The sequence below is a fragment of the Phragmites australis genome, chromosome 7 (assembly GCF_958298935.1).
Source record: "Phragmites australis chromosome 7, lpPhrAust1.1, whole genome shotgun sequence".
Classification (NCBI taxonomy): Eukaryota; Viridiplantae; Streptophyta; class Magnoliopsida; order Poales; family Poaceae; genus Phragmites; species Phragmites australis.
In genome coordinates this window covers 2,064,134-2,087,261 of record NC_084927.1, presented here as the reverse complement: position 1 = coordinate 2,087,261, position 23,128 = coordinate 2,064,134, and the positions used below count along the sequence as shown (strand labels likewise).

The 23,128-nt window shown below is 40.7% G+C and overlaps 1 protein-coding gene and 1 pseudogene across 2 annotated transcripts; both read right to left on the bottom strand.

Moving 5' to 3' along the window:
• Positions 1 to 8,326: 8,326 nt before the first annotated feature.
• Positions 8,327 to 14,849, bottom strand: LOC133923854 (uncharacterized). 2 transcript variants are annotated; one of them, XM_062369130.1, is made up of 8 exons: positions 14,476 to 14,849; positions 14,312 to 14,397; positions 12,780 to 13,023; positions 12,229 to 12,347; positions 11,785 to 11,881; positions 10,035 to 10,520; positions 9,068 to 9,405; positions 8,327 to 8,724 (listed from the first exon to the last, which is right to left on the bottom strand). In XM_062369130.1, the coding sequence occupies exons 3-8, from the start codon at positions 12,931 to 12,933 to the stop codon at positions 8,524 to 8,526; spliced, it is 1,395 nt and encodes a 464-aa protein (XP_062225114.1). In that variant the 5' UTR covers positions 12,934 to 13,023; positions 14,312 to 14,397; positions 14,476 to 14,849; the 3' UTR covers positions 8,327 to 8,523. The 2 variants fall into 2 exon arrangements, with proteins under 2 accessions (XP_062225114.1, XP_062225113.1); XM_062369129.1 differs by lacking the exon at positions 14,312 to 14,397.
• A 5,579-nt stretch (positions 14,850 to 20,428) lies between these two features.
• LOC133923756 (uncharacterized) lies at positions 20,429 to 21,134 on the bottom strand (annotated as a pseudogene).
• Positions 21,135 to 23,128: the final 1,994 nt, after the last annotated feature.

Sequence of the window (23,128 nt, the reverse complement as noted above, 5' to 3'; positions counted from 1 at the left end):
TACTCTATAGAGGAGGTAGTATAGTGGTGCGTTAATTACACACACCTAGATAACAAAAGTGAATTTAGTTTGCATCACCTACGTCTCCTGTTCGTGAGTGTTTGATTATAAATATGACTTGACGACTCGTCATATTTATAAGAAGATGCTCCAAAATTGTCTACAAACTTTGGATAGTTCGATGATATATGGCCTGAGTAGTAAGTTTCTGTCCTCTTATATGGTTCTAGAGAGAATTTTGGTGGCATCTATCTATTGTTCTTCAGATACACACCCTCTTAGCTCATTGCCAAGACGTGTATTTGGAGCATGGCGGGGAAATGCTGCCAAAATTTTCTTTAGAACCATACAAGAGCATAGAAATCTACTCGGGTCACATATCCTCGAATGGGATTAAGACATATCTTTGCTTATGTAGAAATTAGCTAGGATCATTTGCCTGAAATAAGAAATATATCATATTTTTATAGGAAAATCCTAAAAGTGAATATAGTTACTAATACTAATACAATTGTATCTACATATTTGTATCTATTAGATGTCTACCAACAAGTCTTCATTAGGATGCTCCGACGAAGGATAAGCTCACAGTTAGACGTATGCGCAACCAAGTCCTAGTGGAGCAGTAGTACGAAGACCAAGGACACAAGCAAAGTGGTTGACGAATAAGATTACCATCATGAAAATCGATGATAATGACATGCCTATGCAGAAGAAGGCTCTGCAGAGGTTGCGGAAGCTCGCATGCCTTAATGCTTGGGAGAGGGTGCCATTGAACCTTTCAAAGTTTAATGTCCTCACTGTGGCTCAAAAGAACTCCTTGTTCAATGATGGCGTCAATACATTTTTGGAGGTCCCGGATAACATGAAGGCGAAGGGTTTCAGGGCTTCTATGAAAATGATCACCAAACTTTAGAGAAGCCACAAGAGTAAGCTTATGAATGAGTATATGGCAAAAGGTTTGGAGCCCTTCATCAAGTACCCATATATGAAAAGGGAGGATTGGGAAGCTTTTGCGGCATTGAAGAGCTCAGATGTTCCAAAATGAGTTCATCAAAGAAGTAGCTTCGGGCAATGAACAATCAAAACCACAATCTGGGCACAACTGGATACATGGGGAAAAGGGAGAAATGGTAGGCGGAGGAAGAAAAGTTAGCCAATGAAGGCTGCGAGAATCCTTGATTGCAATTCCCAGGATGATCGCAATCATATTTGCAAGCGATGGGTAAGCTGTCAGATAGTGGAGAAATCGCCTTCAAATCCAGCAAAACCGAGGTAGTCGCTGAAAAGGTGAAAGAAATAGCAACCCAATCTCCGAAGGTTCATTCATCAGGGTCAGGGAACATGACGAGCTCTTCACTGCGTTGAGAAACCTTGAGCACCCAGGTCGCATTCGAGTCGTGTCCAGTTCCCAGGGATGGAAGTTAGGCTTCCCCGAACACAAGAGATGTATAAGAAGGAGAAGAGATCGGGTGCAATTCATGTGCAAGCATTGACCCAGTCAATCACAGAGAGCGTTTATCAAGACCTCCTGCAAAGGTTTCTAACACAGGGAGTCGTAATTCCTAGTGCACTAGCGAGTGATAGCCTCATTGCTAGACCTAAGACTAGTCAAGCCTCTAGGGAGGTAGCACAACCTGTTTTCTCTCCATCCATGGAGCCGGATACCATATACTTTCTTGATGGGCCCATGCCATGCTCACTAGTCATAAAACAAGGTGGCTACCAAATTAAGGTTGCAAAGGGCCAGATGTATCCAGAGGTCTAGGTGTTACATATGGTCCCAATACATCCTGCCTATTCTGTGGTCTTCATGGATTTTGTACACGCCAATGTCGTGGACACAGATTTGCCCACCCCCCCCCCCTCAATGACGATATTTGAAAGTTAGGTCAAGCTTGTCTTCAAAGGATCCAATGGAATAGGGGAGGCCATCTTGGTGCACACGGAACCAAATAGGAGCGATTCGCCTAGACGTTCAAGTGCACTAAGTTCCCTACCTCAACCTCATGCTCGAGATGAGCCAGTTGAGTCTCCTTTGCCCACTCCACCGTCTCTAGCTAGGCAACATGAGGTGAAGAATTCCAAGTCAGGGTCCAAGAAGCAGCTATCGAAGAAGTTCAAGCCGTCTGGTAAGGACTCAATCATCGAGAAGCGTGACATAGGGGCAGCTTGGACGAAGGCTAACCCAAAATTCTAGTTTGGGGAGCCCTTGCTGACGGTAGATCCACTTCAGAGGGTGGGACAACCTTGTGTCATGTTGCATAATTACTACCTGTAGGGTTGTAGAGCAAAGAAGAGTTTTGTTGTCACCCAGTACCAAAATCGTCACTTCTTGAATGAGGACGATTACTTCCTCGTGGGCTTCAATGACTTATATGACATCTTCAATCTCGATGACAAGGATGTGGGGTTACTACGATGATGTACATTGTAAGTCCTTTAATCTAAACGTTTATTAAAAATTACCATTGATTCTCAAATCTAACTAACTTATTATTTGTAGACACATGGTGCAAAAATCGAGGAAGAAGAAGCCCTTCAGATTCCTTGACCCCAAACGATGATGATCTTTGTGATTCAACAAGATAGGGAATCTGTTGTGGGATATGTGGCTAGGGCAATGAGCCACTTTTCGAGAAAAGACTACCTAATCGCTGTCCACAACACGGGTGGCCATTGGATCTTACTGATCATTTCCACCAAGTGAAACTTGGTCTGTTATCTCGATTCAACAAGACCAATAGTAGGACCTAACGGCGAACGGGAAGAATGTGATTATACTTTGGTCAAAGGAATCCTCAACGAGTAAGTTCTTCATGACTTAGGTTACATATCCTTGAACTTTTCAAACTTTTCCCAAATGTTGGCTAATCAAACCCTCTTTGCATGTAGGGCTTTAGACATTTGTAATCACACTGATCCAAAGTATGATCCGAAGGTGCCCCGTACACTGACACATAAGACCACCTTCGTGGTAAATGCTAGCAAACATATTTGCAAATACTCTACTACTACCATTTTTTTCTTTCGAACTGATGGTCTCTTTTCCTCTCCAGTGCCACCAACAACGAGTGGGCAATGTTTGTGGCTTCTATGTTGCGCATCACATGCTACTAACCATGGCAGAAAAAGATATGAAATCCCCATATGTAAGATAATTACATAGTCTTTTCATAACTATTTTTATTCATTACTAATATCCAATGATAAAATGATTTTGCTCACGCTAATTGCATATATTTCCATTCATTCAGCAGAAATTCAGCTTATCGAACGACAACATCGAGGAGTTTGCACTCTTCAACATTCGAGGACGGATCGCCTCATTTATAATAACCGAAGTCGTCTCTTTGAAAGACGAGTTCCATTGTTGGGAGACAGCGTATCGACTTATGTAATTTGTGGTTGCACTTTAGAATTATGTAATTTTTAGTTACCTCAATATACACAATCATCCCTCCGTTCGACTTGTGGTTCCCTGTTCGACATATGTACGTTATTATTTAAATTTGAGTGACCTCGATGTTTTACCTGATGTCGATATGGTGGATGTTTGTTTGTGGATATGTTTTTTCTGGTGGATATATATGTTTGCTGGTGGATATGTTTGCAGGAGAAGACGGCTACCAAATCCTGACTTTGCTTTAGGATGTAGCATGAAAATAGGGAAAATTGGGGAGGAGGGTTAGCACATTAGTGACGGTGAAACTGTCACACGTCACTTATGTTAGTCATTAGTGACGGGCGTCCTTCAGAACCCCATCACTGGTTTCCATCAGAACCCTATCACTAATGATGATGTTTAGTGACAGGTGTCTTCATGAACTCCGTCACTAATGATGGCCTTTAGTGATAGATGTCTTTCTGAACCCGTCACTAATGATGATATTTAGTAACGGGTGTCTGTACACTATCGTTACTAATGATGACATATTAGTGAAGTGTGTTGTGGCAACCCATCACTATAGACCATCATTAGTGATAGGCAACAGACCTCCATAGGCCATAGGAGATGTATGTTAGTGACGGGTCTCAATTGTGATCCATCACTAATGACTATCATTAGTGACAAGTGGGCATCCATCACTAATATGTCATTATTAGTGACGCGTTTGGAGTGACGGGTCTAGGGTCCATCACTAATGACGGTTATCACCCATCACTAATGTGATGTTCTAACGTAGTGATTTTGTTCTACCAGATAGAAATTTCTCCATTGTTGTTCGTTAGAATAGAGACATTTTTGTCAACTACAAGATAGGCTTGAATGCCCATTTGTTACTGAACCATGGTTGGTGGTTGGCAGCAACATAGTCTGTTTATGGCTCATACGTGTGAGATAGTCAAGGTGCAACTAAATCCAGATGACAACAAGCTACTGATTGAAGATGATGCTTAGGTTGAATTTGTGATGAAATGCAAGAGGCTAAGATGATGTCTATCATCTTATGTTTTTAAAAGACGGTGTCGATCGACCCAAGTTTATCGATCACTTTGTGTCTTTTTGGAAGACGACGTCGCCATGATATTAATCATTTCATCCTTTTGGAATACAACGTCGATTAACCAATGATGTATAGCTAGCTAGGTTTACTTGTTCTGAATAATGTGTGATTTCTTAACCTGTGATATGTAAATGCCTATGTTTTGTGTTCAGAATAATGTGTGATTGATGTTCTAAATAATTTATCAATATATTTAATTTGAGAATCATAAAGTTTCTATCTGTGTGATCATTTTCCCCTATAAGCAAGCAAATTTGCTTATAGGGGGAAAGGGATACACAAACGTTTATTTTTTAAAAAAAATCTGTCTGTGATAATTAACACAATCGGGTTCAAACAAAATCTGTCTGTGACTCTTAGTACACACAGATGTGTTTAAACAAACACCGTCTGTGACTCTTACTACGCACAGATGGTTATCTAGAAAATTCGTCTGTGTGTAAGTGTATTGCAGATAGTTCTAAAAATGTTTATAACAAACTCGATATCACAGATACTTTTATAGAAACAGAACCTATAACCATATGTGATAGGGTTTCAAATATATCTATAAATACCCGTTGTGGGGTAGTGTCCTATGGAATGAGCATGAGGTCATGCATGCTAGTGCATCATTTCAGATCCTACTAATTTCCAAAATATCAAAGGACCAAGTTAAAGTGTCCATTGCATGCCTCTTGGAAGGTAAGGGCCAATTGTAAAAGGTGTGGATCCCATGTCATGTGGCCACCATGAGATGATGATGCACGAGAATATCTACTAGATAGAGAATCACTAGCTTGTCGAGTCCCCAAAGTTCAAACCTCGTGTGCGGGACTTACAAATACAAGCAGTCATGATAAGCTTTTTCGCGGAAAAACAAAAAAATCACATACACCCTGGATACATCAATTCTCTTAAAAAACATCTGTTGCCGATCCTGTTTGGAAAATCCAATCCTACTTTTTATTCATTTTAACATATTAATGAATAGCCAATATACCCTTAATGTTGTACCCAGTGTAGGTTTAGGCATGCGGCATGTCCCGCATGCTTCTTCCTTTGGGTTGATGAAAAATCACTTCTGATATTGTTCTCACCAAATTTCTTGGCCACGGCATGCGACGTTCTTGGAAGCATGCTCCTTTGCTTGATTGGCATCGAGTCCCTCCTCCACAACTTGCTGATTAAATATGTCAACTAATCTACATGATGTGAGCAGGAAAACAAAATGCACAGGACCTTCACCCTGAGGACACATATGATGATACAGAGATGGTTTGTTTCTAGTAAGAAAGTTTACAGCCGCGGAAAATTGTACATGGCGGCCGACAAAACATACAACATTGCAACATGGGGGGATCCTGAGATACTACGGCCTACAGAATCACCATATCAGCCCTTTTTCTACATTTATCCCTACTACCACCTTAACATGGAAACAATCCTTGGCAAACATATTTGGAACACTTCTCACGAACAGAGCAACTACATACAAGTATAGATAACCTGCAAATGAGAGTTAATTTTTCTCTTATTAAATACTATGTCATTTCTATATAGCCACAACGACCAATAAAATGTTGTTGTCGCAACCTTTATTTTAGCTTTCCAATTCCTACTAATCCCACTAAGCCGATTGCCAAATATATTTGAAACACTTCTCGGCAGGTATAGGTTAGATACCACTTGAATGATAAACCATGCAATCTTGCAAAATGGTAATAAAAAAAGAGATGCTTAATTATCTTATTTTTTTGATAAAAGCAACACTTTTGACTATCTTATCATTGTCTCTTGAAGAGATTATCTTTTTTTTAAAGAACCCCTTTGCGATGGTACCAAATGAAATTTTTATTTTTAACGGTATCTTTAGCTTCTAGATTTTCTTGTTTCTATTTGGTTCTTTATTATTTATAAATGCCCGGTACAGCGACTGCACCGAGAATTTTCCAAATTTGTTCAACTTCTATAAAAAAAATCGGCAGATTCTTGTGTTAGATTGATATTGATAAAGCGAGGAAGCAAAACATTCTACACTATCAATTTAGGTCCGCTCAAGTTCCGACAGAAAGCAATATTTGGTGAAAAAGATTATAGAATGTTAGCTATTGTACCGTGTTTATTACTAACAATATTACAGAGGCAAGGATATTGGTTTCTCAGGATCTAAGTACTCAGCCAAATATCTTTCCAAAATCTGATTTGTGAACCATCCTTAATGATTTTTTTTACCTGTTCACCAGGATTTATACTATCAGCATCCATATCTCTGTCAAATTCAGTCAATGGAAGCCTGTCTCAGAAAGCTCCCCATTCAGTGTTGATAATCTGCAGTAAAGAGATTTGATTCAAGAAAATTTCACAATCTCATTAAACTTCTTTCTGACGAACAGTATGGAGACGAATTGCATCCATCTTTGAAATGAACAAAATACGGTGTCTATTTATGACAAACCGTGTTTCCTACTCCAAGCTGTAGGTGTTGCAACTTTGGATAGCATCAGTTCGCTCAATATGCAGGCATTTGTGCCTGTGCCAAAAATTACAGCGGCCACCACATCATCATCCCAATAACGTGCTCTAGCAGAGGTTCCAGGAGTATCTCCCTCTTCCATTCTGATATGTTTGGTCATCGTTCCCTAAAGAAGAAAAACAATTCCCTTCGCAACAAATTGTGATAACCCGGCCGTGATTAAAGTCAAACAAATCCTGTTTCAGATAGCTGTGGTGTCAAATACCCGGTGGGGAGTGAGTAGACGTAGCTAGGAATCATCTTGAGCTCGCCGGCGTGCTTGGCGTCGGCCACGCGTCGCAGCAGCGGCAGTGGCGCCGCGCACTGTAGCCTCAGGTCGTTCAGGACGGCCACCGCTGCAGCGCCCGAGGTGACGGCAGAGCACCGGACAGCAGGCCCTCACCTCCGCCGGTGCAGTGCGATCGGCGGCCGCCGCCGGCGGACATGGAGGTAGCTTCTTGCTTCCAGTGATGGGATGGTTGTTACCGTAATGCAAATTTTCATGTAGCAACTGCTATTAATGTTTTGATACATATATACATCCTTGCTTGCTATAACTAAGATTTCGCTACGATGATAGTCTAGAAGATTAGGACCCTCTTTGGTCTTCACAACGAAAAACGAATCTTTGGAACCTAACAAGTAATTTCAAATTGTACGAATTCTATAGGAAAATATTTTAACCAAAGTGTTTAGATCCCACTAATTTCCAAAATGTCAAGGGCCCAAGTTGAAGTGTCCATTGCATCCCTCTTGGAAGGTAACGGGCAACTGTAAAAGGTGTGGATGTGGATCCCATGTCATGTGGCCATGTGATGGTGATACACGAGAAGATCAACTAGATAGAGAACCACTAGCGTGCCTAGTCCCCAAAGTTCATACCACATGTGCGACTTGTCTTTTAGGAAATTCCGCACTTACAAATACAGGCAGTCATGATCAGCTTTTTAGCGGAAAAACAGAAAATTCACTACACCCTAGATACATCAATTCTCCTAAAAAAAACATCTGTTACCGATCCTGTTTGGAAAATCCAACCCTACTTTTTATTCATTTTAACATATTAATGAATAGCCAAATATAGGTTTAGGCATGCGGCATTATGTCCTGCATGATTCCTCCTTTAGGTTGATGAAAAATCACTTATGATATTGTTCTCACCAAATTTCTTGGCCACGTCATGCGGCGTTATTCGAAGCACGCTCCTTTGCTTGATTGGCATCGAGTCCCTCCTCCACAACTTGCTGATTAAATATGTCAACTAATCTACATGATGTAAGCAGGAAAGCAAAATGCACAAGACCTTCACCCTGAGGACACATGATGATACAAAGATGGTTTGTTTCTAGTAAGAAAGCTTACAGCCGCGGAAAATTGTACATGGCGGTCGACAAAACATACAACATTGCAACATGGGGGGATCCTGAGATACTACGGCCAACAGAATCACCATATCAGCCTTTTTTCTACATTTATCACTACTACCACCTTAACATGGAAATAATCCTTGGCAACAGTGGATCACATTTGCATGTCCATTGTGAGAGAAGATGCAGTAGCTACCTTCTCCCGAAGGTTGAACTTCCTCGCTATATAAGGCCGAACGTCTTCAACGCCAACCAAGCTTTCTAGAAATGGGAGCAATTCCAGCAGCTCCTTATCATTAGGATCATCGAACCAGCTTTCTATAGGAATGCCATTGTCTAACTGGAACCCAAAGGCCTATAAGTAGGAAAGTAGTTTTAGATTCAAATCCTCCCTAGTCCCAAAATAGTGAACTGCAAGCTAATTCCATACATTAAGAAAATACTGCAGATATACTGATATACAAAAAGATTCTACTTATTTGTTTATATTAGCTCTCCAAATAATTCTGAGAAGCCATGGGAGAATTCCCAACCAATTCATAGTATGGTGAACAGTTTTAATCAGAACCTTCTAAGCATGTATACTGGCGAAAACAAATTGCCACCACTGGGCTGGATAAAATAAAGATGCTTACAGAAAAGAAAATTGAATGGAAAAAAGTTCTATGCGAAAAGGAAAAAGGTATGATAGTGTGTACCTGAGGAGAATTATCAACAATCATAACGCGAGTTAAGTCACGTCCAAGCACTGTTAGATCCTTTAGGTAGTTGCCCTCCACATAGACACAAGACTCACGATAAACACGATGACGGAACAACTTTCTTTTAGGATCAAGAACATTCAGAAGTTGTTCTGCATAAATGCTTTGACTAGCAGTGAATATAATTGTCTCAAACATGCTAGCAACCCTCTCCAAGAACTCTTTGAGATAGGGGCGGCATCGAACATATATTGTGTGCTCCCTAAAGTTAAAATGAACTGGAAATGTGAAATCAGCATCCTCACAGTGATCAAGAGTTGAATGCACGAGTGTTTCTGCATTATACCATAGATAAACACAAATTGACATCAAAATAGGCAAGGAATGACAATTCCAAACTTATATCCAACTAGCCATAAGAGAGCACAGGCAAGCGAAACAGAAGTAAATAAAAAGCTTGTGCCCAAAGCATTAGGCAGGTTTCTGGGAGGCAATAACTACTAAGTGCAGGATTACTGCCACACAGCAGGCACATGTCAATTAAAATCTAATAACCAAGATCTGCAAATATGTTGAATCTGAATTCTGAATGACTATGATAGTGATATAATCATGATAAATCCATCAGTGTGCAGACAATAACCTTAACGGTCTTCTATTCTACCAGATTCAGCCCTATAGATAGATACACATGCTCACCAACCCCTAGCTGCAGGGAATATTGCTGTGGTTACAATAATATCTGACCAGATCTTGCTAATTTCATTCCTTCACCAATAGTACTCTTTAAGTAAATGGATTCTCACTCTAAAAGTTTGCACTATAGAGGCAGCAGGACATTTTGCAACTCTGAACAACAAAATAATACGTATAACCAGCTTTCATTGCCGTTATTCACAAAAATGGCCATAAAAAAGCTTTAGAACAGTATAGAAGACTATTAGTGCTTAGCCAGTAGTTTTACCATCTAGATCAAGTACAAGAGTAGTCATGGGGCAACTCCGGGTTTGCTTTGGAAGGAGAACAGGGCGAAACTTGGGGACCACCATAGATAGATCAGGTAAATCTTTGATAAAAGCATATGGATCAAATTCATCATACTCCTCAGTTTCCTCAGCTTCAACATAACCTTCTGTTGAGGTAGAATCTTGACTGTGTTCATCAATGCACTCCAACTTAGACTGCTGCATAGCAAGATATATTGCTGACACTTCTGAAGAAAGATTTCCCAGTTCACTGAACTCATCCACTTCAAGCAATGTGTTCTGCCCAGTTGCTTGCAAATTGAGTGTGCAACTTGTCCCATCACGAGTGTTACATGCAAGGTTATCGCATTCGCTATAATGACTGGAACCAGATTTTAGGGTAGTTTCCTTACTACCATGAGCATGTGTTGTCTGTTCTTCTAACGAGCCAGCTGAACCTAATGGAGCACCTTTATGATCTAAGCCTGCATGATCAACAATAAAGTAATGAAACAACACAGACTGAGAAAGAAAATGAACAGAATAGGCGCGACTAATGTCACATGCAAACACCATGCATGATGCATAAATTATCAACACATCCACCAAAAGATTATTTAGATATACCAGTGCTCCAGAAACACAGGAAGTCAGAAAAACCAGTCATGTGAAACACGCACAAATCAAGAAGCAACAGCGAATGCAAAAGCATAGTATACATTATTCAAAATTGCACAGATTGCAACACTTTATGGAAATAAATTAAATTTGATATTCTCAATTATTTCAATGTGATCATTTGTGGATAGAGAAACTTCTAGGAAGATTGAGATATCCAATTGTTCAGATGGCATATATGAATGCAATTGCAACTGAAACCAATTATAAATTTCCTACCACAAAAGCTGTATATCAAAATATTCCCTTGAAAAAGAAATAATTCACTCATACATTGTTCCCCAAGGATGTATCCAGGAGTGAATAACAGGAGTCAGAAGAAACCAGAAAGGAAAACAAATCATCGAGTAAAGCATAAGTACAATACTACAAGATAATCACCAAATTTTGCAAAACAGTTCAGAATGAACGACAATATATATTTTCTTCATAATCTAATTAAACCAAATGACTCCAACAACTTGAAACAGAGACTGATAAACAACCAGAACAGGATTCAACAGCTTTGAGGTGGCATCTTGCAATCATCATTATGGTTTATAAACGAACTGCCATCTAACGCCAAATTACCACCATTTTATCTGTTTGTGGCTCACTCTAAAAAAGAACCAATGAAGAGAACACATCATATGCCGCAGCTCAAAAAACTGTGCATAACAGAGAACTATCGATTGATATTTGACTGAAAGCATTTTGTTGAAGATATTGACTGCCTGATGTATATACAGGCAGGTAAGGTCACACTGCTGAATGTTAATATCAACAAGTAAATGTTGCTAGCCAAAGACTTGTCGTATTACAATATATTAAACTTAAAAATTAGCAAAGAGTTAAAGAAGTTACTTCCTAAAAGGACCTTTGATTTTTAAAAAGAAAAACTACTAAGAGTCTAAGATACTATGGTGGTACATGCATTAACTTTTTAAACGAAAGAATTTAGCAAAGAATTGAAGAAGACACTGCCTAAAAACACCTTCATTTAACAAAGAAAAAATATTAATACTACGATGGTCAACTTGTACCAGAAAAGGACAAGGAGCTATGAATCTGACAGTTCTATTAAGTCTGTACCTTTTGAGAAGTTATTCAGACCACCTTCCTTGTGATGATGATATGCAGGGGAGAATATGGAATTGTTTGGACGATCATCTGCATTACCATCAGAGTGCTGGCACAGGCAATAAATACAAATGCATGAGCATGCATGCTAATAAAGAATATAAGAGAAAAGGTTATCCTCTGTTAGTTCTTGGTAAATAAAAAACTAACACCAGAACAAGGGTGTGCATCTGTGCGCCACAGGTAATAAAAAGCAATTGGCCAAAAAGAGCAGCTCATATTTGGCCAATACCTATCGAATACTTAACATTAGTATAGCAAACCACGTACAGAACGACAATCAGATTATCAGCATTTCGTTTCTCTTCTTTGCTTCGCAGAAATTAACAACAATGATATTGAGTAAGTAGCTAACAAATTTAGTAAGTTCAGTTTAATTTTAACCAAGAACTCTACCTGCTGATCATGGGGTATACTAGGGGCCACCTGAGGAGCTTCATTTTCAGTATCAGTTGTGTCAAATGCAACTGACAGCTTCCTTCCTCCTTTAGAATGCTTCTTGGAAGCAAAGTCAACTGCATGGTAACAAAAGAAATATACCAATCAAGCCCCATCTAATAGTAAATCAACTTTCTGATAGAATATCAAAAGTAACAGGTGAGAGCAAAAGCATATATTAGCAGCTAGAGAGGCGGCAGAGTCACCTCCAACCTTTTCTCAAAGCACTGTGTCAAAATAATTATAATGGGTAGCAAGTACTCGTAGTGCAATGGCTTTCTTCACGTTGACAATATCATACTACAAATCAAATGCAATGAGAATAAAACAAAGCAGCCACAAGTTTCTACAAACTACCTTCTATAGTATAATAATAAGTTCGTTCCTAGCTCAATTGGATAAAGCAAGTAATCAGTAAGCTTTTTTTCTGCCTGATGAATTGTACATATAAGCAAAACAAATCATAGCATTTTCACATAAGAAATTCCACATGAAAGGTGAGACTTTACCAGACTTCTGCTTCTTGGAAGAAGATGTAATGAGATCAGTTACTTTCTTTTCAGCAGCAGCAAACTGAGTTGCTCTTCTGGATGGCTTGCTTATTTTAGAATTGGCATGATCCCCAGCTGCATATTGTGCAGCACCCTTTTTTCTTGTTTGCATTGTTAACTACGAGGTATACCTCAAAAGCAACTGATTCATACGACAGAATAGACAAACCACTGTGGAACAAGTTTCCTTGACAACTTCCAACTGAAATCAATAAGAGAATAAAAACAAGTTAATCGTGGAATTGCCTCAGACCAGCAATGCAAGAAAATGAATTTCATTTTTAGTAGAGTCCAAACATCAGACAGTCCAGAAAGAACTAGAAGTAATGGTTGACAGCAAGCATAAAGAAATCACATAATCAGACGCAAAACAGTAATTGATAGTCATAATATTTTGGCAACATATCCTATAACTTGGCATATGAACCATCGTTAAGATATGCAAAAAAAAAAAGCTTTGCATCAACAAATGACAGCATAGGAAATGAAATAACAAGGGCACCATGTCACGGCCTATGTGCCATGGGGTGGATTGGATCCTAAATCGTAGTCATGGTGGGTAGGAGGATGTGGCCCTAAACCTTATCATTGCAACTTGGGAGCCATGATCAGATACCGCACTGGTGAGCCAGGGAGAAGATAGAGTTGAAATAGGTTTATCTCTTTGGTTCTTTTATTTAGAATAGCCAACTCCCGTTTATAGAGCAAGGGCAGCACAAACCCCTAACAAATCAATCTCTTAAAACAAACCAAATCTTATCTAAGCAAACTAATTAAGTTACCCTCCAAGCAAAGAACAAACATCTAACTAGCTAACCATCTCGCCTAGACCAGCTGAGGTAGGCTTCTTGGCGTGCCGGCTATAGGTGTGGCCATCCATGACACACCTCGAATCTAATTAAGCTTCACTATACCAAAATGCTTGCACACAACTTACATGTTTCCCTTTTCCCTTGTGTTCATTACTCTGTGTTTGAAATAAGCACATTCAATTAACAGCAGAAAAACTGTGGACTTAATTATAGACTTATAGTACATTTTCCATGACAGATTGACCCCACATGACTTGGAATGTTCATCAAGCTAAGTAAAATGAACTTACATGGACTAGAAATTTAATATTTTTACAACATGGTAACCTAGGAATCATTCCTCAAATAAATGCAAGCACCCTACACACCAAACAGAAATCAATGTAGGGGTGAACAAGCCTAACAAACGCTCATTAGAAGAAGCCTGTGGTTCATGCACAACTCGCTTGCCCTCAATAAACAGTAACATCATTTTCACTTATACTCTACAGTCTAAACCATCCACAAAGCGCCAACAACAGAGCGTAAAAGTTAGCCTTTTGCCAGAGATAGCACTCGAGGTTCACAAAGACAACGGAATGAGAGTGTTGCAAGACGGGTCACCACGTGGCCAACATGAAGAACCAAATCAACCTGAAAATTCTCGATTCCCTATATGGGGCGCACAGATGCGCGCACCTCTAAAGCTCACTATTTCAGCCCCAACCGCACCCCAAAACAGTCGAAATCGCGCATGTGGCGAAGAGGAAGCACGGGAAGGGCCCCTAAACCAGTAGCATTGCTTGAGACCAAGCGCCAGATCGGGCAAAATGAATCGACTCGAGGAGAGGAGAGCGTCTTACCCGAGGGGAGGAGAACCCCGTGAGGTCGAGCTCTCCGGCGAGCGGCGGTTGGGGGGGGGGGGGACGGGGGGCGTAGGTTGCAGGAACCCTAACCCTAGCGGCGACGTTGCCGGAGACGAGACACCAAGCGCGGCGGAGCGGAGCGCCAGCGAGACTGGCGTAGGACAACGGCGACTGGGAGGGCGGAGCGGACGGGACTCCAGCAGCGGCGGAGTGGAAGCGAGCACGGGAGCCGGGATCCGCTGGCGGAGGGATTCGAGCGGCCGCGTCGAGGCGTGGGGTTGAAACCCTAATCGCCTCCCGAGAGCGGCGAGGCGGGGTTTTGCGGAGGAGGCGGTCGGGACCAGTCTACCATACTGGTCGTCGGGACCCAGATAGAAAGACACGTGTCCCTTCTGATTCGGAGTCACTCCATAGGGCGAGTGTACATAGGGGCTGTTTGGTGTTTTTAGTACGAGATTAAGCTAAAATTGTTAAATTTTTATCGTTAAAATGGTGTTCGGTTCGAGATCAAATTAAAATTTAGTTGGCTAAAAAATTTAGCGGATGATTTGACTGTCCGAGATTTACCTAGAAATACTATAGAAAAATTTTATCTGACCAAAAATTTCTCAACTTATGACCAAATTTTGGTATCAAACCAAACAGATACCAAATTTTCAGGACACGATCAAAATTTAGCTTGGATCCCTTTGGCCCTTAACCAAACAACCTCATGCTCTTTTTAACACTGGTAACCACGCAACTATGACGGGTAGGTACAAAACCGAAATGTACCCATCGTACCGTCACTAATGAGGTACATTGCTATCTATGGGAGCTTATACCATCAGCATTCATGCACGCCCCGCCTGCTCATAGTCCCTCTAGTCCACCACGCGGGCGCTGAGGTCGCTCAGCTCATTCTCCATCGCGATATCATCAATGTGAAGATTTAATATTTTCTACTCTAAAAACATTGTCACTGAATGCATCATGAACTTAACCAAAGATCAGAGTCAGCAGGAGCAAACAAACTTCAAGCTCTAGGGGCGGTTTGGTTTTTAGCCCCAGCAGGCCAAGTCAAAATTTTGGTCAGAGGTCAAATTTTAGCTACCAAAATAACGTTTGGTTTGAGATCAAGCTAAAATTTAGCTAGTCAAAAAATTTGACGGACGATTTAACCGTCCAAGATTTGCTCAGAAACGCTATAGAAAAATTTTAGCCAGCCAATTTTTTTTAAGGCATGACTAAATTTTGGTCTCAAACCAAACGAAGGTCAGAATGTCAAGAGCACGATCAAAATTTGATTTGGCTCCCTTTGACCCCTAACCAAATAGCCTCCTAGATGTTGGTTGATCTTCAAGAAGATATAAAATCACTTCAGAAACATGCATAATCTCTTAATAAGAGCATATCTGGCAGACTAGCTAAATCTACTCTCCAAATCTCATTTACCTATATTTTATTTGTAACGGCTAGTTTTTTCAAATAGCTACTTTTGGTTTTGCAATGGATATATTGCAACAACTATATTTATCCTCTGTATATACACAGCACACACTAAACACTAAAATTCCCCATGTAACTCAGGGTTTTAAATAATTTTAGAAATTAGTACATTAGTTTAGATGAATATTCATGAATTTTTTCTGATTTTTAGGAATTAAATTAATGCTCTTAAAATTCAAATACGTTACAAAAACAGTCAATTTTTGGGAACTTTCATTAGCATAAAAATGGGTTCTTAGTTATTAATTCTATTAGCATAAAATCGACGTGATTTTAGGAGCTCCATAAAATCATTTTTGAATTTATGAAAGAGGAGAGAATGAACGAATTTTTGAACCAAAATGCCTCAAGTTGCTAGAGGCTAGACACAATTCTTTACGGGCCCTACAATTAGCTTCTCTCTTTTCTCACTTATCCCCTCCCTCACTTGGTCTCTCTCTCATTTTTCTCCCTAGCCGAGAGCACAACAGCAAGCAACAGCAACTCCCTCTACGGGAGGAGGCCACAGCGAGTTCAACCGCCACCTCCACGATGTAGTTTGTCGACTTCCCCATCGGTTGAGCTCTCTTCTTCCTCCCGGCCGAGCACCACGGGAGCTCCATGTCCTCTCCATCAATCCACTGCTCGAGCTCCTCCCTGCCCGAGCCAACCTCCGACAAGTAGCTCCGCGAACGAGGCAGGATCTGCCGAGACGTGAGAACTGGTCAAATTGGTTGGGGGGACAGAGCAGCGGTGGTGTGGGCGGGATGACGAACCGAGAAGGAGCGCTATCTTTGTCGAGCGAGCGAAGCGGGATGACGTGTTGACAATGATGGCTAGCCCAATAGCGATTCTACTGGAGAGTCATTTTCGTACTTTTGGCCAAATATAGCGATGGCGAGTCATTTGCCTCGTTTGTTGAGATGCTCTAAGGTGTTTGTCGGAACCTTAAGATCCTCACAACAGCTCTTCATTACAATTTCTTTTTTTAATCTCATCCTTACCAGTCAGACTGAAGAATTAGAAGAAAGCATTGACGAATAAGATGGATATCAGACCATTAGAGGAAGATATAGCCAGAAGATGCAACTCTCATCTTGATTACCACAAATACTTCATATACATGAATGCAAAGTATATATGAGTGATGATTATAGAAACAACAATGTCAAATTTAAATGATGCCATTCCCATTCAAATAATTCACACAATTTATATGTATTTATCCAAGAAAGTTAATTTGTCACCTAGCAAAATTCCAACTCGATATCTAAAATTACATTGAAGATAAGTCAAATTAGTCTTTGGTCATGTGTCTATTACACAGTGATGTCCTCGTCACACTGGAAGTGGAAAATTTATATAATCTTGAATCTCTCGATATGAGTCTAAAATAAAACCATTATAATTAGAAATGCATGAAGGCTGCTATGCTTGCAAGCAAAATAAGAGCAATAAGAAAATATGTCACCGAAGGAATTATGATAAAAGACTAAGTAGCAGAGAAAGAGTTTCAAATTAATGGCACAGTTTGCCATACATTAAGAAAGTGCACAACACACCATTTCACCATCCAATCTTTACACAAAGGAAAATTAGATGGCCAAAACATGGAAAGGTTGTTTGGTGAGGGGAAATCTGCGGGATAAACTCACCGGTTGTTGAAAGTGCATTTAGACCTCCTATGTGGGTTTTGATGATTGATGACAAACAATTAAGGGACTAATGTATTCAATGAGTATTTAAATAGGTAAAAGTTCTAATGATGTAAGCAACACGACATTGGTGACTCCTAAAAATTGAAGAAAGAAGACGACGAAATGTTTTACTCTTTAAGTACACTTTTGTTTTTGCAATTGAGTATAGGACCGCTGTACTATTAAGAGGGGTGCAACGTTGTGTTTGGTCTTGAATTGAGTGCTCAAAAATATATACACTCAGTCTAGAAAGCAACACAAGTTCACAACACGAACATCGAGTCAAAACCTTCTCTGTGACATCGGATGTTTCGATTCCATCGAATATTCCAAAAATTCAGAACATAGGGTTCTCGGTTTGGGATTCTTTTTAATATCAGATGTTCTGATGTTTTCATTGGACGTTCTAATTTTCTCAACCTTGGAGGTCTCGGTCTTGAATTATAATCCAACATTGGATGTTCCGATATGGGTTGAAACATCCGATTTTAGCGAATATAGACATTTTGGTCTTGATTTATTTTTCCACATCAGATGTTTTGATGTTTGAATCGGATATTTTGATGTGTTGTTTTCTCTAGGTCTAGGTTGGTTTTTAAGTTCAAATATGTTATTTTGAATTGATCGGATGTCCCGATCGCGATAGTTCGAAACTTCCGATATATGCTGAAAAGGTGTATAATAGCTAGTTTTTTTTAAGGTGTCTATTTATATACCCCTCCCCCTCTCACTCCACACATCCTACCATTTCAAATCTGATAACTTTCCAAAACAAAAAAGGCCCTCTCCTCTCCCAAGAAAGTGTTCTATCTTTTCAGAGAGATTGAGTGCTAGAAAGCAAAAGTTGATCTTTGAGCACTATGTGTCATTTCTAAGCTTTTGTGTTTGTATTCTTTTCTCTTAGAGTTTGAGACTACTAGATGGCTAGAAGTTGCTCGCGATCCACCAACACGTTTGTGGTGCACCGTAAGAAAGTTTGTAAAGGTCAGTTTTCACCTTTGTAAGGGAAGAAATAACACAAGAAAACCGAGGAGTGCTTTGTGCAACCTCAGGAGGAAAATAGTTGAAAGAGATCCGTTTTAAGTGTGACCGAGTTTCTCAAGGAGACGTAGGATCCCCTCTAGGATTCAAACTTCGGGAATAACATCAACGTGTCTCCGCCTTTTGGTTATCTCGTATATTTATTTTACTTTATTGCAAGATCATAAATTGCTTCGTGTTAATCCTAGTGTTTATATCTTATATAGGATTACACCTTGTTACTTGCTTTAGAGTAGCTTTAATTTCATTAAGATGAAGTTTTAGCTTGTTGGGAGGAAAATTGGAAAAAGGCATATTCATTCCCTCTAGGTCGTCATCTTGATTCTTCAATTGTATCGCAAGAGTAGTCGGTGGTAATGTAGCTGGTGTTCCTGCCCCTGATCTGAGTGATGTCGCTCGGCTTCGCCACCACCTCAGTCACTTCAATGTCTCTTATGAGCATCGTCACGCCCCCCAACATCAGTGGCGGCCGGTGAGGTGAGCCCTACGTGCAAAGGAGTGCGACATGGATGACTCTTAAGGCCTCCTCACTGTTGAATCCTTCAAGCCTGGGGTCCAAGATGCCGAGCACTTGGTCCCTTTCATATAGCTCCCAAGCCAGTATGTCATAGGAGCTGAATGTTTTAGTAATCAATAGCTTGAATAGAATAAACTGGTGTGTTTTTTTGTCTCTGCCGTACTCACCTTCAACCACGATTAAATCCATGGCTACAACATAGAATCGATCGGTCGGTCAACGTCAAATCTGTGACAAAAAATGTGCACAACGATACAAATGTAGTGGACAATTGAAGTAAATACATGAGATAAAATGGTCTCACCGTACTCACCTTCAAACTCGACGTCCCCATTGCCCCCTTCGTCGGCAGGGTGCGCGGTGGCGGTAGGGGCATCAACCTCCCGACCATGGCCATTTCGTCGTTCGTCAAGATCGGAGGCGTCGTGCAGCAGCTCAAAGCCTTCATTGCGAGAGAACCGTGTGTTGATTGAAACTATAGATCATCTTTACCACATGTAACTAATGGCACCTCAATTCGGTGCATACTAGAACAAGGTACTTCATATGGTCTAAGGTAGTGTTTGGTTAGGGTAATTGTAACCTAGCCTGATTACATAGGGTAACATGTCCCATTCCATCATGTTTGTTGAGGCCTCTTGTAATAAAGCCCCTATAATCGGATGTGGGACTATACAAAGTTTTGTGTATATCTGATGATCATGTAACTGGAATTTGTTCTCCCGTTAAAAAAATGTAGGTATTTGGTTGCTCTTCTCTAAACAAATTGTTTGCATTGGAGAGACAATTCTGCAAGGTTAATTCATCAATCTATTGTGAAGAATGCTTTATTCAGAATTATTGATTCACAATCTTGTTTTTGTAACAGTTTTGCAGTGTGCCCTTGAGTTGGACCAAGGTCATTATCATTACCTTCTCTGAACTAAACATATCTCATTTTTAGTCGCTCCCTTACCATTACCGGTGTATTATGTCGTTGTTACCATTTGCATTTACAATGTTAAACCAAATACTACCTAAGATTGCAAACAAAAACTATTTTTTGCATCTGCATATTATAGAATATAGATTGCAAAGTAAGAGTTGTCTAGTCCTCCAAGATAATCACGATTGGTCGCTAAGTTGTTTGTCTTCGAGGTTAGTTAGTTCCTTGATGAAACATATCAATACCAATATATCATGACTTTAAAATTAGTACACTTGGAATTAATGTACACAAGCAAGAGAATCACTGAATCAACTACAAACAATTTACCAATAAAACAAGAACAATCATGTAAGAAAATGTATATAGGGCAGGATGCAAACCTCAGTTACACTATCCTTATCAGACTCTGTCCCCTTTTCCTTCATGCCCTCTTCCTCCTCCTCTTTCTCTTCATCTTCTTTTTCCTCCTCTTGCATCACCTCATCAGCACCACCACCCACCCACTCGCTGGGGTCAACCCCTCTCCTAATCTGCTCCCCACAGATCTTCACCATGATGATCGCCTCCTCGGTGCGCCGCATCAGCGTATCAGACCACCTCTCCTTGGGCCACACCATGGCACCACCAAGCGGGTACTAGAACCGCCCTAGGTACTCGTGGTGCAGGTAGGGCTGCCGCTCCCTCATGGCCTCCTCAGAGAAGTACTCCCTCCCACACAAGGTGGTACATGTACGCGTGGCACCGATTGTGCACTTGCCACGCGGGCTGGGGTGCCCCATCCGCGGTGGCGCATAGGCGGCGGAGGTGCCAGTTGACCTCATAGTCTAGGTTGAGTGCGTCAAAGGCGGCGAGCTCACGGGGAGCTCCGACCTGTGGCATGATCGAGGGGGGGGGGTCACTGGCGCTGGAGGTGGCAGGGCTGAGGAATGAGGAGGGAGGAGGGGAAGTAAAGGCCCTCAACGGTGGAAAGACGGGTGGCGATGCAGTCCATCACCCCTGGCTCCATGGTGCCATGCTCCTATGGCGCGTCGTCCCTCAAGGGTTTGGCTCACCGCCGAGTAGCAGTGAAGACCTAGGCGAGGTGTGGCTCGATCAGTTAGACCAGATGGAAGGAGACGTCTACTATGGAAGGTAAATAATTGATGATTGATAGTATTTTTGGAAGGAAAACATAGTCTAACTTTACACGGTGACAGTTTGATCAACTAAGGTAGACGGTGAAGATCGTCTGGATCTACCACAAATGGTAAATTATATAGGAGTATAGATGTAAGGGAAGCGGTGATTTCATACAAACTATGTAGAATTTCAAAGATCAAATTTTGTTTTGGCTGTAAGATTTGAAGGTGAGAAACAGCAAGGATAAGAGGAAAAAGAAGTCTGGATGAATTTGTTTCCTTCTCTAGCATTATTTTTGTTGTGGCCGATGGTCTTTCCTCTATCCTGCAAGGAAGTTCATGACTGAGCCATGCAAGAACTAAGGATTTTTTTTTAATATGGTAGTACAACTTCGAACGTTTGGTGCACACAACCATAAGAACCGAGGATACACCTAGGTGCTTCTGGTATTTCTCATTTATTATTTGCTCGTGAGGGAATGGGACAAAAATCAACTGCGGGCCTACTTTAACTCGGTTGATGTAGATGCAATTTCCAAAATCAAGCTACCAGTCCGAGGTGTGATGATTTCATTGCCTGGCATATGGAGAAGACAATTATTTTTACTGTCAAAAGTGCGTACTGGCTCTTGAGGAACCCTCTCGAGGAGGTACTAGTAACAACGCAGATGGGGAAAGGAAATTTTGGCAAATTTTTCTCATGGAATGTCAAGGTTTTCTCATGGATGCTCGCCCGTGATGCTGCCTACCAAAGGAAACAAATTCGAAAGGAAGCTAGAGAAGGATGATCAGCGCAACCTGTGTGGAACAGAGTCTGAAGATGGCTTTCGTGCAGTGGTTCGCTGTCCCCAGGCTCTCTCGCTCTTGGTCAAGCAATGCGTGAGCGCTGGCCGTTGCCGGAGGAGTACCTGTTCTGCAAAACAGGACCGGATCCAAATGGCAACTGTTGAACGGAGGGATTTGATCAGGTTTTTATTCTGGAGAACATGAAATGTCCATAATAATAATAGAGAACCTTTATAGTACACCATGATACTAGATGATAGAGAGTATCATTGTTGTGATCCAACCGTCCATTTTAGTAGGTATTATTATAATTATCTTGATACCCTTAGGGGTAATTACGTCATTGACTGACCGAACTTCGAACCTTCGCCACCCATCATCGACCGACCGACGGAGGGTGGAAACCCTAATAAATGAAATGAACAGAATAAGTGAAAGCTTATCCGAAGAATAAACTAACATTTTGATCTTCCCTAATTAAACATATAATTTACAAGTTTATCATGGTTTTTTTTTCCAATCCTACCCTTATGATACCCATGATACTGATAGGCGATAGAATATCATTGGGCTAATCTAAACCACCGGATGAAGAAAATAGACGGCATGCACTCATTTAGGTGTACTGTAAAAGTCCTCTAATATTACTCACCAGTCTGGCCCATCCTCGGTACATTTCTTGCTGCAGTACAGCTAAACAAATCTCGCTGCATCATCAGGATGCCGGAATCAGATTTATTACCACCACACTTCTGCTGCGTTGACGCTTGTATTAGGTCACAACCTAACCACTGAAGTTTCTTTTTTTCTTTTTACGAAAAAGCAGAAGAGCTACTTTTCATTCATTAGTAGGAACAAAAAGACCAGTACAGATCTGGGAACAAAACCAAAGAAAAAAAAGAAAAGCTATCTAAGCGTATATATACAAGCTATACAAAATGCGGACTTAGCCGCTAAGATAGCTTGGTGCCCACGACCACCCAAAGATTGAACTCCTCCTTGATGAGAGCGCTTAAGGCATTGATGGAGAGGTAAGTGTTCTCGGAAACACGTTGGTTCCATTCTTTCTATGCCAAAAGGTAAGGAGCATGAGGCT